This window comes from Brassica rapa, chromosome A08, assembly GCF_000309985.2.
Source record: "Brassica rapa cultivar Chiifu-401-42 chromosome A08, CAAS_Brap_v3.01, whole genome shotgun sequence".
Taxonomy (NCBI): Eukaryota; Viridiplantae; Streptophyta; class Magnoliopsida; order Brassicales; family Brassicaceae; genus Brassica; species Brassica rapa.
The window spans coordinates 8591397-8606729 of NC_024802.2; the positions used below are offsets into that span (position 1 = coordinate 8591397).

Sequence of the window (15333 nt, forward strand, 5' to 3'; positions counted from 1 at the left end):
CACTGGTAATGCTCAAACCTCAAAAGAAAGGGACGTAGGAGGTTCTATTATCACGGATTAAGAACAACAATATAGAAGAAAAAAACTTTTCATTCTGGTCGATTCAAAACACATGAATCTAGCGACTTCTTATTTATTACACTCTGGAAAACATAACAATGAGTCATTTTTTTTGCTTAAAAACATAACACTGAGTTTGAATATAAAAAAAAAACATAACAGTGAGTCAAACCCAATTTTACTCGTTTTAGGGGTCCAATTCAAATCCAGATATCAGATGTGCAGTCTCCGCCGGGATATCTCATCTCGTGGGCAAGCGCAGGACCATCAGGTTCTTCACCAAAGTCCACAAAGAAATCAGGGTTTATTGAGAGACCACCTTTCTCTGTATCAACATCAATCTGAATTATGTGTGATCCTTTATCCATGAGTTCTGGGTAAAACTGACGGTCCCACGCGCTGAACAGTGAGTTTGTTGCATACAATCGTTTACCATCAAGGCTCAGCTGGATCATCTGAGGTCCTGCTCGTAGAGATTTCCCCTACAAATACCCGAGATATTAAAGAAAAATGTGCTCCCAAATGAATGTTTATTTTTGTAAGTAAAACAAACCTTGATCTGAGGAACATCAAACTGGTAAGTGGTACCATCTTCTCTAACCGCCTTTACAGGGCTGCCTTTTTGTAGTAATCCGCCCACCCAAATTTGACCAGTTAAGACAGGGTTTTTAGGGTCTTCAATGTTGTACTGACGAATGTCTCCATGAAGCCAGTTCACAAAGTAGAAAAACCTATCATCGAGGGAGATCAAGAAGTCGGTGATAAGCCCCGGCATTTCTGGAAGAATCCAGTTCTCTACTTTCAGTGGTTCAACTGATATAACCACCTACCAAAAAATCAATTTAAGGGTAAATCATAGCTTCGAAATAACCAAAAAAAAAAAAGAGTTTAAGAAGATATATCAGAAACTACACTTGCCTCATGACTCCATGTGTCATCACTGTTCCTGAAAAATCGTATCATATTACTCGACAAGGCACTCCCAACATATCCTGTATCTTTAGACGGATCATGCAAGAATCTTATCTGCAACAACCACATAAAACATTACATTATATTCCTCGGTAACACAGATCCTCACATTTTATATAACATGTTGAAGTAATGTTACTACCTCGAGAGGTAAGAGACCAGTATTACCAAGGTCAATAATCTGTTTCATTTCACCTTCTGGCCATTTATAAATATGTAAATGACTTCCGTACAAGCCATCAGCAACGTGCTGGAGATTGAAACCTTTGGAGAAAGCTTTAGGTGCTCCCCAAGAAGTGCTGATCATCGTCTTGAACCGAGGCTGGTACCAGAAATCATACCCAAACTTTGGGGCATGCCCTGGTTTGTCCCACCTGCTTTTGACGTTGAAATCAGAGTCAAGAAGGAGAAACCCGTTCCCTTTGGCGTTTCCTTCTTTGTCACCAAGGCAAGAGACCAACATGTCGCCAGAGGCGAGGCAGTGAGACGTGTGCGGAAATGCTAATCCTGTCTTCTCAGAAATCTCTTTAGGTTCTACAACCTTGTACAAGGACGGAGCCTTTGGGTCAGTCATTGTGTCGATTGCGTAGATGCGACCAGATCTTCATCAAGACAAGAAAGAAAACGTTAGATCATAATGATCTAGAATGTAAAGGAAAAGGAGGGAAAGGCCGCTCAAACAAGGTTAGTCTTACATTAAGCCTGGTAAGACGAGGTAACGTCTACTAGCAGAAGGATCACCGTGGCAAGAGCTGCAAGAGTTCCAACCAGTGTGATGAAGCTCATCGCCTATATAAGGCATTTTCAATCTGTGAATGACGCTTGAATATGTGGGTGAGTTTGGATCCACATCTACCGTCGCCAAGTAGTCTGGTTGCTCTCGCCCCGTTCCTAATTATAAACCCAATTCAAAAAAGTATTTAAATACAGAGGAACCAAGGATTTTTTTCAACATTCTTGTTAAATTTATTCAACAATTATAAGATATTAGACCGTATAATATTCATACTTTTAAAATTAAAAATCTCACATCAGAAAGTGAATTAGGACTAATTATATACTTATATATAAAGAACATGGACAAATCCAATCATTGCCGAGTTCTCTTAACGTTAAAAGTAAGATTAATTTAAGTCCAAAAATACTGAAGAAAACTTTGAATAAAAACTGGAAGTAGAGGAAAATAAAATAAAATGTGTACCAGAGTAGAGGGCGGTGACGTAGATGAGCTTTTCAGGTGGACCGGACATGGCAGCTAGAGGCGTAGCATAACCCGGACCGGACTTGCAACAAGCTTTACCTACGCCGTTGCTCACCGCCGTCGCCAATACAGTCTCTGTTGCCATCTGTAATTATGTGGAAGTCGTGAAGCTAGGCGTATCTGAGTTAAACGCAAACACAAGCACAAGTGTGAGATTTATAAATGGGAAGCTTTTGGAGTGAGTAAGCGCGATGGTGACTTGTGTCGTTGTTATCTTTATGTCTATATATATATAGAGCATATGACACCAATTGATACTCACAAATATATAGTAGTACTATTATTATACTTTTGCTAAGAGGGTTTAAGTGTACATTTTAAACAGAATTCACTTTTCATTTCACCTAATCAGCTAACATGTAGCAACTTTGTTATTATATTCGCCAGTGAGTTGGTTGTTTTGTTCGGTGATAAAGCAGCTGCACTTTGTATTGCCAACAATCACGTGTACTAAGATCTTGATGTTTGTATCCAGGACAACTACATTGTCTTCTTAACAGAATAATAGTTTCATCTATGATCTATCTATCACTCCATCTTCAAGGAAAATATATTAATATGAAATATTTAGGTCGATAATTACCGCTTTTATTTTGATTCTGTATATAAACACCATGATACAGATTTTTATTTATCTCAGAACATTGATGGTCTACACTAGTGGTGGTGTGAAAGAGATTATTTATTTGTGTTCCGGTTCGAACTTTCTGTACACAGATAGTTATTCTTTAAATCAATTTCTAAAAAATAGCTAACTCTAGTTCTGAATAAGACTATATATTTTCTGAATAAGTGCACGTTGTTACTATGTTCCTGAGTTGGTGGGTGAAATATTGATAAATAAATACACGTTACTAAATTCTGTGAGTTGGTGCGTGAGTGAGTTAGTGCGATTACACAGTGACTCGTTTGTTGTTATCTAATAATATCTGTCACGGATGTGAAGTGAAGCCACCATCTTTGTCGTCTCTATTGAAGGACACAATTCGATTTTCTGTGACAATCATTACTATACGCAATCCTCAAAAATCTCATCAAATTTTCATAAAAAAACAAATGTTACAACAAAGAACACAGGACCTCTTACCAGAAGTCATTACAGGAGCATTTTCCTCCTTTGAAATGATGATATCTAGTAGCATCTCGAACTATAATCTCTCTTTCTGTAATCTCACTTATATGTTTCATAACAACATGACAATCCCCACAAACCCTTAGGTTTTTCACAATCCGTATGGGACTTCCCGGAACACCCTTAAGTAAAGCGTATGCAACAGCTGATCGCTCGCTATGCCAAAACAAAAGCTTCTCTTTCTCTTGCTCATCCATGTCGTGTAAGATCCAACTCGTATCAGGAACATAACCATTTCTTCTCCTCATATCTTCCTCCAACTTCTTAAGCAACCCAAAAATCTCTTCTTTCAGAGGATGAGATGTTTCTCCCGCGTAAAACACTTCGGTTTCTTTCCGAACCTCTACGCTGCTGTACCCTGGATCTTTCCTAACTTCCATGTCTCCTAGCTTCCTTCTTGCCTCTGATACTTTCCCCCACAAAGAAGCACTTGCGTAGACGTTTGATAAAAGTATATAAGTCGATGGATCTCTCGGTTTAAAGCAACTTAAGAGATGATCAGCGATTCTTACACCCATCTGACCTTTCCCCTGTCGCTTACAAGCGCTAAGCAAAGCAGCCCAAGTTGGTTCATCAGGAGGAAACGGCATTGTACGGATTAGCTTCTCAGCTTCATCAATCAGTCCAGACCGACCAAGAAGATCCAATAAACATGTGTAATGCTGCAAGGACGGGCGGATCCCATACTCCTCTCTCATCGATTGAAAAAGCTCACGGCCTTTAGCTACAAAACCAACATGGCTACACGCGTATATCAGCCCAACAAACGTGACTTCATTAGGCTTTACACCGTGTGACACCATGTCACTATACAAAGCCAATGCCTTCTCAGCCTGACCGTGCTGAGCCATTCCAACTATAAGCGATGTCCACGAAACTACATCTCTGTGACGCATCCTACTGAAAATATCCTTTGCAGCTATAACATCGCTGCATTTAGCGTACATGTCGATAAGCGCGTTACTAATAAACAGACACGAATCAAATCCTAGAGATATAACCAAACCGTGAACCTGCCTCCCTGCTATGGAAGCAGCCATATTAGCACAAGCGCCGACTATACTAGAAAGAACTAAAGGATCCAAAATGTCAACACTTTCTCTCCTCATTTCGGTAAACACAGAGAAAGCCTCAAGCCCTTTACCACTCTGCACAAAACCAGAGATCAATGCAGTCCAAGAATACAAATTCTTGATCGGCATGTTCCTGAAAAGCTCCAAAGCTTCTTCCTTTCTTCCGCTTTTAGCGAACCCAGATACCAATGCGGTCCACGAGATGGTGCTTTTCACTCTTATCGAATCGAAAACCGCTTTAGCACTATCAGGTGAATCGCATTTGGAGTACATATCAACCAGCGAAGACTTAACAACATCATCATGAGAATACTCAGATACTAAAAAACGGCAGTGAACTTGCTTCCCGTGATGAATAGAGCCTAAGTTCGCACAGGCCTTGACAAGGGCAGAGAGCACGAAATCATCCGGAAGCAGTCCACTGTTAGAAGAGAACATCGAGAGCGTCTTAACAGAGAGATTCGCTTGGTTAAGAGCCGTGAGAACAGAGGCCCAAGCGATGTGGTCTCTGTGAGGCATTTCGTCGAACAGCTGGAGTGCATGAGAAGCGGCGCTGCATTTTCCGTAGACGTTGACGAGGGTGTTGGCCAAAGGAATGCATTGAGTGATCCCGAGCTTGAAGATTTGGGCATGGAGGGACTTGGCAGTGGTTAGGGTTCGGTTCCTCGCGCAGAGCTTGAGCTGATGAAGATACTGATGGATAAGCATTCAACACCTGTTTTTGCCTTCTCGTTTCCAGAATTAATGATTTCTGTTTTTAACACAAATTTCTAGATTTACAAAATGTGAATGCTTATTTCTGACTTCTTCATTTGATGGATCTTAGCTATAGAAATGATTAGAAAAATAAATATAAAATCAATGAGAAATTAATATATTAGTATTTTTGTGAACAATATGTTATATTTTAATATTTTATACTAGATTTTTGTTTTTATACAAAAGTTACAAAAATAACAAGAAGCAGAAAATAGAAACACAGTGAATACAATTACAATTTACGAACATCAATAAAGAACGGAAAGAAAAAAAAATAACCGAAGAAAATAAAAAAAAGATTAGCTGCAAGTTTGAGTATGACAATACTCCAGAATAGGGCAAGAAGATTAGCCGGTTACCACAAACAACCAAGAAAAAAGCCGCATGCGGCTCAAGGTTTGGACTTCGGATATGAGTACAGGGCTATCAGTAGATGCGATGCTCTCCCGAGCTGTATGCATCTCGGTGATCTATTGTTGCATAGCTGTGATCTGGTCTCAAAACTCGGTTTCGACTTGGGTGGCCGCATGCGGCTCATTATGCTCACTTTCTAGCATTTTAACATTCACATCTAATGGCAAACTATTAGGTTAAATTTGTGCAGCCTCTTTGTTGGTACTGCGGAAACATGAAGTAAGAAATAATAACAATGAACAATGATCAAAAATAATGTTCTATTGATCTTTAGAGCCATGACTACAACAATTTGGGTTTATAAACCTAATTCTAACCGCCTAACTAGGTTGATATTTTGAATAGTCGATCCAATGTTCAAAGATTTGGGTCCCTTTAAATAGGTTGTTCCGTAGTCGGAAATTAGATTAAATCCTTTCATATCTTGAGATATGGAAGAATACTCATTTAGTATAAGTTTTTTATTTTACTCAGAGGCAGAAATTGATCAAGATCTTGAGTTAGATTTTATTTGGGCATGAACTGAAGATCTGTATCCTGCTGCGAAACAGGAGTAGTAACTTCATGAATTATTTATTTCTAACAATGGTCATATGTGATATGGCGGAAGCTGTCATGGTCATTAAAGATATATCGCAATTTTATTAAATATTTTGAAAAAAAAAACAATTTTTAACTCAAAAAAAATATTTTATTTTTTTGGATTTTTTTCATTTTATTAATTATTGAGATTTAAATTTTATTAAATTTTATTCTATAATATATCTAAATAAATTTTATTTTTATTTATTTTTTGAATTTTCATATATTCTGTATATTTTATATTTTTTTTTGTTAACAAAATTTAGAATATTTTTATAACATAAAATTGACGGGTCATCGATTTCATAGGTAAAATAAATAGCACCGTACGAATTTTTGACTTGAAGCACAAATAAGACTTGAATGTTTTTTATGATTTTGATGTCATGCTGATTGTTAAAAATGTTAGTTAGATAATTTGAAAGTTTAAAGTGTGAGTGAGTGAGAAAGGTATAACAAAAGTGGGGTTACACAAAAACAAATTCTCGGAAAAGGGTATTCTACACAATTTCTCCGTTTTGTTAATTATCTACTGTAAACAATTTCTCTTTTATGAAGTGTTTGACCCCAAAAACTGATGGACAATGTAGTCTTCAGTTTTTGTTACAAAAATTTTATTTATTAGTTATTCTATTTTTTCTCAACATTCAGAACACAAGAAGCACAAAATGCATAGTGAAAAACAATATTGAGTAAATTTTTACTCATCTTCCATTTCTTTCAGTTGTTCTTCCTCACAGAGTAACGCTCGGAAACTTGCAGCGATCATTTCCTGTAAAAACGCTTTCTTAGTTACAATACATTCCACACACAAAAAAAATCCACAGATATCCTTCCTCTGCCACATGAACCGTGACAATATGTAGAGTTATTCTTGTCCAATTTAGGAAGAAGCACAAATGACTCACCAGGGTTAGTCGTAGTCTCATGAGCCAGTCCATTAAAATAACATCCGACGTTTTGGGTACGGAACTGAGCCCAATACGAGCTAACCGCATATCTTGCGTGCCAATAAATAGAGACCGGCTCGTAACATTCTTTCCCAGGAGCCAAAGCCGCACACGTTGTGTTGCTTCGGCCACAAGCCATCCTCAAAGCTTCCTCAAGCTCAGCCTCCTTGGCTCCTTCAACAGGTACGCACCACATCTGACCCTTGTAAGGAACATTGTTCGTCGGTTTAGGCAAAGGGTTAAAACCGGTTAAGGGTTTCTGACCGGTGAAATCAATGTCGTAGATTGGTGTACCGTCGGGATGCAAGATTCCCCAATGCCTCTGTGTTCCCGAACCGGATTTCTGGTTTTCGTTGAACAATGAGAAGACAAACGTCGGTATAGGTAAACCGGGTCTAGCTGGTGTACCGATTGGTGGAATTGCGGTCATCTTCTTGATCAAATTCCGGTTATACGTCGCTGCGTTGAGTATATTGGCTCCGGTTTCATCGATGTCACCGGAATTAGGCCACCCGGTTTCGGAGATCGCAATGCGGATGTGTGGGTAACCGAGTTTGGTCATGGCCAAGATAACCGAATCCAACATTTGGTCTACGAGATTATGGTAAACCAAACCGGTACGAGGATCGGTATAAGTTGAATCCCCTTGGAAGAGAGCAAAATCCAAACTGGTATTCATAGGGTTTCTCAACCAACGGTAGTAAGGTTGAAGATTGATGAAGAAGTAAGAGTTTGTTCCGTTGAGAAACTTCAGCAACGGCAACATCAACGGTCCGGCGATATCTTCCCGGAACGTTGAGTTCGACGGTGGAAACGTCGACCGGAGAGAATCCATAGGTAAAGGTGTACCGACTTTGATGTTGTGAATGCCATGAGCTCTGAGAGCGTTCACGATTTTGCGCATCGCCGGTACGAGATTGGACGTTATGTTCCTGTCTTGGACGGAGAGGATTTCGTTTCCGACAAGGACAAATCGGATTTGGGTTTGCGGATAGTAAGGGAGGATATTTGTTTTGACCCAATCTTCAGCTGTGGTTTGGTTGGTGCCGAGGGAAGTGATCTGGTGGTTATGGACGGTTATGGAGACGTAGAGATTGGTATGAGAGAGGAGTGTTAGCGTCTCTGGATCCGCGTCGTAGAGCTTGACATGACCAGCTTTGATGGATTTGATGAAATTGATTGATTGGTAAGGTGATGGGATGTCTTTTCCTTGTCTACCATAGTTGATACCAATCTTGCTTGCCAACGCTATCATTAGTTTCCTCTCCATGTACCTGTGTCGATGCTGGTATCGAGCCGCGGAGCAACATGAACCTGTAAAACCAATAAAATTATGTTCATTATGGGAGAAAATAAAAGGGAAAAATGTATAACATATTTTGATTTATTGATGAAGAAGATGACTTACTTGAAAAGTAGATGAGGGTGAAGAGAAAGAAAGCAACAGGAGACATGACTTTCTGTGTTTGGTTCGCAATGTGTTAGTGGTGATCAGATTCTGATTTGAGTGGGAATTGTGTGGAACTTGCATTGACGTATTTAAGTAGGAGTAGGGTGTAAGTTTAGTGTGAAGGAAGCTTATAGATTAATATTGAGTCATGCAATAATAGCTTCTTTTTGGCTTCTGGTTTCTTCTGAAATTGTAGCATATATAGCTGAGTTCTTTTGTGCTAAAAGATTGTTGGTTGGATGGTTCAAATTGAACCAAGTCAATCTTTCTCCAAATTTATCACTTTTATACATGTTGTCAATTGTACAAAAATAAAATCAATACAATGGCAACTGTAGTTTAAAAAAAATATATTAATAATAGTTGTGAGTTGTGAAGACTTTTTTTATTTAGTACATTGAGTTGGGAAGACTAATGACAAATCATATTCTTAATCTTATCTCTAGGTAAAGAAAAAAAAGAGTTTGTTTGGCATGTTGTTTATTTTTACTTTCTCTTTATTCTTTTTGAATTTTTTTTATATTTTTATATTTGCTAGAAATGGTGGAAGAACTTCCACTGCACAATTGCACATACCCTATCGGAAGCATGATATATGGTAGGGATGGCAATTGGGACCTTAGCCCGCGGGCTAAGCCCGTAAAGTCCCACTGCGGGGCGGGTTTGGGCTTAGATATCTTAGGCCCGAGATATTGCGGGTCTTGCGGGTTGGTCAATTTCGGGTATGGGCCAATGCGGGGCGGGTCGACGCGGGTTTGCGGGGCATTCGAGACCCGCGTGTCTTCTTCACCAGAGACGTTTGGTGTTCTGCTAACCGACGAAAAAGGTGAGAAATGGCGACTGTGGAGGCAATTCTGAACCTTCTCTTCCACTCGTCGACTAAGGTCACCACTGAGCCTTATCTTCATCACCTCTTCCTCGATCTACCACCATCTACCATCTATACAGGTATATGATTTCTTCCTCTCAGTAGACACGAGTTAAAGTTAAATCTTTGCATGTTATTTATATCACTCGCCATTCTATACTGTAATTAGATTACAAATTTACAATCTGCTACTAAGTTACAGTATTGAGTTCAAGAGTTCGTTTGGTTTGTTTGACTTGACTACTTGACTTGAAACATGATGGTTGTAGACTTTAGTGACAAGAAGTTATCAGTTTTAAAGTTTTACGGTTAATTGTTTAAAAGTTTTACTGTTAATTGTCATTTGTCTTATAAGTTGCTTGATGATGATGGTTATAAAAAACTCGTAACTTGTGAGAGGTATGCACCCATTGTATACCACTTGTTTGGTCTCATTAAAAAGCTTGACAACCAACCTTCTTATCTTTTTTTTTTTAATGTCACTAGATGTGCTGAGAAGCTTTACTACAAAATTAGACACACATGAACCACCACCACACGAGTCAAGCAACAACAAAGAAATGAGGACAGCATTTTCACTACCCGCGGGCCGGACCGCAAAGTCCTATATAGCAAGCGGGGCGGGTTTGGGTAGAGGTTTGGGAACCGCGGGTTACGGCGGGCTGACCCGCAAAGATCCGCCAGAGATAGAGACCGCAGCGGGGCGGGCCACGGCGGTGCGGGTTGTCCCAATTGCCATTCCTAATATATGGTGTCTATTTAGCACCATCAATGCCTCTTTTAATGATCTGATCTCCTTTATGTTTTTGATTGACCGGTTATTTTTGCGTTGACTTTCTCCATAACCTCTTCGTTCTTCTTTGATTTGTTATCTTAGGGCGGTTATTGGTTTAAGAATTTTTAAAGAATTATAAAATTTTAAGAATCCATGGTTATTGGTTTATGAATTTTAAAACTCTTTTCAAAATTCATTGTTATTGGTTTAAACACTTTTAAATTTTATTTAAATCTTTTGTTATTCAAAAAGTTTAGTTTTTATTGATTTTGATATTCTATTAAATTCTATGGTTATTGGGAACTAAATTCTTTATATTTTTACTCATAAGCTAGACTTTGAAAATAGCATGTCTACTCATAAGATTTCTGAAATCTGTGTACTAATAAAAACATTCCCACAATAATAAAAGAGTAATTCTTGGGTTCACCCCCTAAGGTGAACCTCTAGGTTCACCAACCAATAGAATTTCATTATTTCAAATTTGATATCTTCTAAAAAAGGAAACAAAATATTGTCAAGTTATATTATGTTTTTAAAATAAAAAGGTAAAAAAAATAATAGTTACAAAAAAAAAGTTTTTAAAAAAAAAATATTATTAACGTCGTCAGCAAAATACTAAACCCTAAATCCTAATCCCTAAATCCTAAATCCTAATCCCTAAACCCTAAATCCGAAACCCTAAACCCTTGGATAAATCCTAAACCCTTGGGTAAATCCTAAACCCTTGGATAAATCATAAACTCTAAATCAAAAACACTGAACACAAAAATCATAAACCCTTGAATGTTTTAGCGTTTAGGGATTAGGATTTAGGGTTTCGGATTTAGGGTTTAGGGATTAGAATTTAGGGTTTAGGGATTAGGATTTAGGGTTTAGTATTTTGCTGACGACGTTAACAATATTTTTTTAAAAAAAACTTTTTTTTTGTAACTATTATTTTTTTTACCTTTTTATTTTAAAAACATAATATAACTTGACAATATTTTGTTTCCTTTTTTAGAAGATATCAAATTTGAAATAATGAAATCCTATTGGTTGGTGAACCTAGAGGTTCACCTTAGGGGGTGAACCCAAGAATTACTCATAATAAAAACATTCCCACACTTTATGATATATTTTTCTTGTTTGACATGTGATTTTTGGAAGATCTCTTTGTCGGTAAGTCTCGTATTTGGTGTGTTCTAATTTTTCGTTTGTATGAGTGGTGTCTCAAAAAAAATGTCAATGAAAACAAGACTGTTAAAAATAAGTCATGTAGTATGAAAATAAAAAATAAATATTTTCACAACATAACTAAGAACAAACCATGCATAACACAAATAACCAATACTATAAAATGCATTTGTCTATGTAAACACACCAAACGATGATATAATAGTGTCTCATCGAAATTCATTGTTGAAAATTTCTATAAATTTTTTTGTACATTAGAAGAAAAAACTTTTTGAAAAACTATATTGTGCAAATTCTTAATAATCAACAATAATCTATAGAAATCAATACAAAATATTTGATACAAATTAGGAAACATTTGTGAAATCTACTAAACTTTTAAAAATCTGTCAACTTCTAAAGTCACTCAACTCTTTCCAAATTCTGGTTCCAATAACCCCCCTTAATGAGTCTTTTGATTTGGGACAGATTTTTGAACCGGGTTTTCTACATTTATTTTTTGTTCCAAAATGATAGATTTTCTAAAATTTTAAGGTACTTTTAGTAAATAATGTTGAAAAATTGTATACTTTTAAGAAACATTAATTGAAAATATTTGAATTGGTTGAATACTATTGGTTGATATTTATTGGAAAATGTATAGAAAATAAATAATAAATTCAATTGTAAAATTTTGATTTGGGACAGATTTTTGAACCGGGTTTGAAGTGGGATAGAAGACTGGATGGGATTATGGTTATTATGAACCGTTTAATTTTTTGTACTTTACATGTTTTTATTTGAAAACAAAAAAAATTGAAATATTTATCCAATGAAAACAAAAAGTGAAAACGGAATTTCCTTTTTCTTTGACCAAACTAAGCCGGAGAAGGAAAACACCAAAACTGAGCAGGAGCAGGAAAAAAAAACCTAAAGAATGCTCTCTATATAAAGAGATTATAATTTGCTTTTACAAAAACAAAAGTTTCACTCGAGGCTCCTTGGTTTTGAAAAAAAAAAGCTTGAAATATGAGAATCCTCCGCAGGGATTTTGTTCGTGATGGACCAGGAAGCGCTAAACTGATGGCAGAGGACTCGGATGATCTCTGGTTTACTTATAACTTGATTGCCCCCGGCGATAGTGTAATGGCTGTCACATCGAGAAAGGTTCTGAGAGAGAGAGGAAATTCTAAACGTGTAGACTCTGAACGTGTTGACTCTAAACGTGAAGACTCTGACTCTGATCAACGTGTTGACTCCAAAAAACCTGTAGGCTCTAAAAAACGTGGTGACTCTAAAAATCGTTTAGACGCTGAGCTTGACGACTCTAAACCTCTAGTGTCTGAACGTCTGACACTGAAGCTAGAAGTACAAGTTGAGGAGGTAAACTATGACAAAGACGGTGGTGTTTTGCGCATACTTGGGACGAATATCCTTGAGAACGAGCACGTACCGCTTGGTGCATACCATAGTTTGGAGCTCGTGCTGAAACGACGTTTCCTATTGAGGAAAAAAATATGGGACTCAATGGCTATTGATACACTCAACCAGGCAAAACATCATAATTCCAGTTCTGATTTAGCTGTAGTTCTAATGCAAGAAGGACATGCACAAATCTTCCTTGTCGGCAAAAGTGTGGGTGCACCAATAGAAACATCAATTCCTAATCGTAAGCATGCTGGTTACGAGGCTGCGTTGAAGAAATTCTTTGAGAACGTTGTGCGTGCCTTTGTGAAACACGTTGACTTCAATGTCGTTCGGTGTGTAGTGATCGCAAGTCCTGGCTTTACAAAGGATCAGTTTCATCGCCACTTGTTGTTGGAAGCAGAGAGAAGACAGTTGAAACCTATTACTGAGAACAAATCACGTATACTTCTGGTGCATGCAAACTCCGGATATAGGCATAGCCTTGGAGAGGTTCTGAGTGACCCCAAAGTGATGAAGATGATCCAAGATACAAAAGCATCGAAAGAGGTGAACGCTCTCAGGGATTTCTTCACCATGTTCGAAAAGGATCCATATCGGGCATGCTACGGACCGAAGCAAGTGGAGTTTGCTCATGAACAAAAGGCAATCCAAACACTTCTCATTACAGATGAGCTGTTCAAAAATTCTGACGTGAAAGAAAGGAAGAAGTATGTGGATTTTGTGGAGTCGGTGAAAAAATTAGGAGGAGAGGCTTTTATATTTTCTTCGATGCATGTTTCAGGTGAACAACTGGAAATGCATACTGGAATTGCAGCTCTTCTCAGGTTCCCTTTACCAGGTCTCGATGACGTTGAGATGTAACGATATTCTCGATTTTAGAAAACAATAGGCCTAGTTATAGTACTAGAATAAGGGAGTTTGATCTAGCTCGAATTTTTTTTAATTCTGTTTTACAAAATTAGATATTATATTGAAACCGTTTCTGTTATGGCTTAAATTGATTTGAATTTGATTCATTCAGTTCTTGAGTTCCAAATGTTTTCTCATTTTGTGGACGAACAGTGCTTAGAGATTCAAAAGATTTGTTTACTTGATACAATCTCCATGATATATAACTATGTTTTGGTTTCGCTCGCACGATATTGTTGAAAAAAATATTTTGAAAATTATCTAGTTTACATATAGATACACCACTTTATAATACTGTATTTAACTAAATCATATAAGTATAATGGTTACTGGAAATAACGTTTATAACTAAAATCAAACTATATTCCTTATTTCAGTTTGGTGTAGGTCAGTTTAATCAGATTTTTGTCATATTAAAAAATTTAAACACTAAAACCAAAAAAGAAAAGGATAAGCGGAACCTACAAATAAGTGGTGGATGGTATTGCACTTTGTCTTGGAAAATAATCTGAGAGACCCATTTGCCTCTTAAAATAAATCTAATGTCTTAGAACTGTTTTTACTTTTATTTTTCTATTGCTAATTGGTTTAAGAGCACCAACCGACTCATAATGGGTTTAGAAAGTCCAAATTCTATTACAAAAAAAGAAACTCCAAAACCAAAACCAACTAAGTCTACATCGAATAGAATCCAAATACATCAAAAATAAAGTCCAATACACTTAAGGACGTGGTTAGACCATGGATGGGCCATGGTGGTCGATCATTTATCTTCATGGACCGATAAGGTCTTTTTCAGCCAAATTCTTCCTAGGCGCTTGTCCATAACTTGAACAAAGTGTTGAAATTCTTCATGATAATCATTGAGATATGCACATATTGTTGGCCCAGCCAAGGAAACAAGTAGAACGAGATTATCCTCTTTTTGGGCCGAAAGAATCTTGTTTTGTCCATCTTCAATTCTAGTTTGATCCGACACCTTCTTGACTTGATTGGTATGTTCCTCAAGCTCGCTTGCACGAGGAAACTGATATCCATAGGTCAGACTGAGCTCAAACACGTTGCTCCTCATCTCCTCTTTGTTTACGTCCCGTTGGTTGCACCTTTATCTCCATGCGAAAGTTCTTCCAGTTCACCCGTCGATGATTCAATCAGCTCGTCCTCACCAAAGTCGTCCAGTTGGTTGCAGCTTTCTTGTTCAAGTTGTTTCCAAGCCGTATCAAGATTCATTTCTCTATCTTGGTTCGGAACCTCATGATCATCCCAATAAGACTTTGAAACCATCCTTTTAGCTTAGCTAATCCCTTCACTGGACTCCACTACAAGAAAACATATTTTTTACGAGGGAAATACACATTGTAAATTCGTCATTGTAAATTCGTCGTAAACGGTGTGTTACGACGAATTAACCTCGAAAGACATTTCGTCGTAAAACGTCCGTCGTAACGGAGGTTTCCTCGTAAACGACTTGTAATATAAATTTGAATTTATTTAAAATTCAGAATTTAAAATAATTTTAATTTTAAAACGAAATATGAAAATAAA

The 15333-nt window shown here is 37.4% G+C and overlaps 5 protein-coding genes across 6 annotated transcripts; 2 read left to right on the forward strand and 3 right to left on the reverse strand.

The window, feature by feature from the left end:
• Positions 1-19: 19 nt before the first annotated feature.
• Positions 20-2507, reverse strand: LOC103833778 (selenium-binding protein 2). Its single transcript, XM_033276380.1, has 7 exons — positions 2234-2507; positions 1728-1923; positions 1175-1634; positions 979-1086; positions 614-886; positions 223-542; positions 20-159 (listed from the first exon to the last, which is right to left on the reverse strand). The coding sequence occupies exons 1-6, from the start codon at positions 2376-2378 to the stop codon at positions 261-263; spliced, it is 1464 nt and encodes a 487-aa protein (XP_033132271.1). The 5' UTR covers positions 2379-2507; the 3' UTR covers positions 20-159; positions 223-260.
• Positions 2508-3305: 798 nt separating this feature from the next.
• On the reverse strand, positions 3306-5375 carry LOC103833779 (pentatricopeptide repeat-containing protein At4g14050, mitochondrial). 2 transcript variants are annotated; one of them, XM_018654001.2, is made up of 2 exons: positions 4952-5130; positions 3306-4877 (listed from the first exon to the last, which is right to left on the reverse strand). In XM_018654001.2, exons 1-2 carry the CDS (start codon positions 5128-5130, stop codon positions 3377-3379), a joined length of 1680 nt encoding a protein of 559 aa, XP_018509517.1. In that variant the 3' UTR covers positions 3306-3376. The 2 variants fall into 2 exon arrangements, with proteins under 2 accessions (XP_018509517.1, XP_009108089.1); XM_009109841.3 differs by having other exon boundaries at positions 3306-5375.
• A 1360-nt stretch (positions 5376-6735) lies between these two features.
• Positions 6736-8823, reverse strand: LOC103833780 (probable glucan endo-1,3-beta-glucosidase A6). The gene is made up of 3 exons (XM_009109842.3): positions 8612-8823; positions 7162-8517; positions 6736-7025 (listed from the first exon to the last, which is right to left on the reverse strand). Exons 1-3 carry the CDS (start codon positions 8655-8657, stop codon positions 6988-6990), a joined length of 1440 nt encoding a protein of 479 aa, XP_009108090.1. The 5' UTR covers positions 8658-8823; the 3' UTR covers positions 6736-6987.
• A 540-nt stretch (positions 8824-9363) lies between these two features.
• LOC103833788 lies at positions 9364-10925 on the forward strand. Its single transcript, XM_009109849.3, has 2 exons — positions 9364-9601; positions 10008-10925. Exons 1-2 carry the CDS (start codon positions 9487-9489, stop codon positions 10352-10354), a joined length of 462 nt encoding a protein of 153 aa, XP_009108097.1. The 5' UTR covers positions 9364-9486; the 3' UTR covers positions 10355-10925.
• A 277-nt stretch (positions 10926-11202) lies between these two features.
• LOC103833781 (protein PELOTA 1) lies at positions 11203-15329 on the forward strand. The gene has a single exon (XM_009109843.3). It carries the CDS (start codon positions 12481-12483, stop codon positions 13738-13740), a length of 1260 nt encoding a protein of 419 aa, XP_009108091.1. The 5' UTR covers positions 11203-12480; the 3' UTR covers positions 13741-15329.
• The last annotated feature ends 4 nt before the right edge of the window (positions 15330-15333 follow it).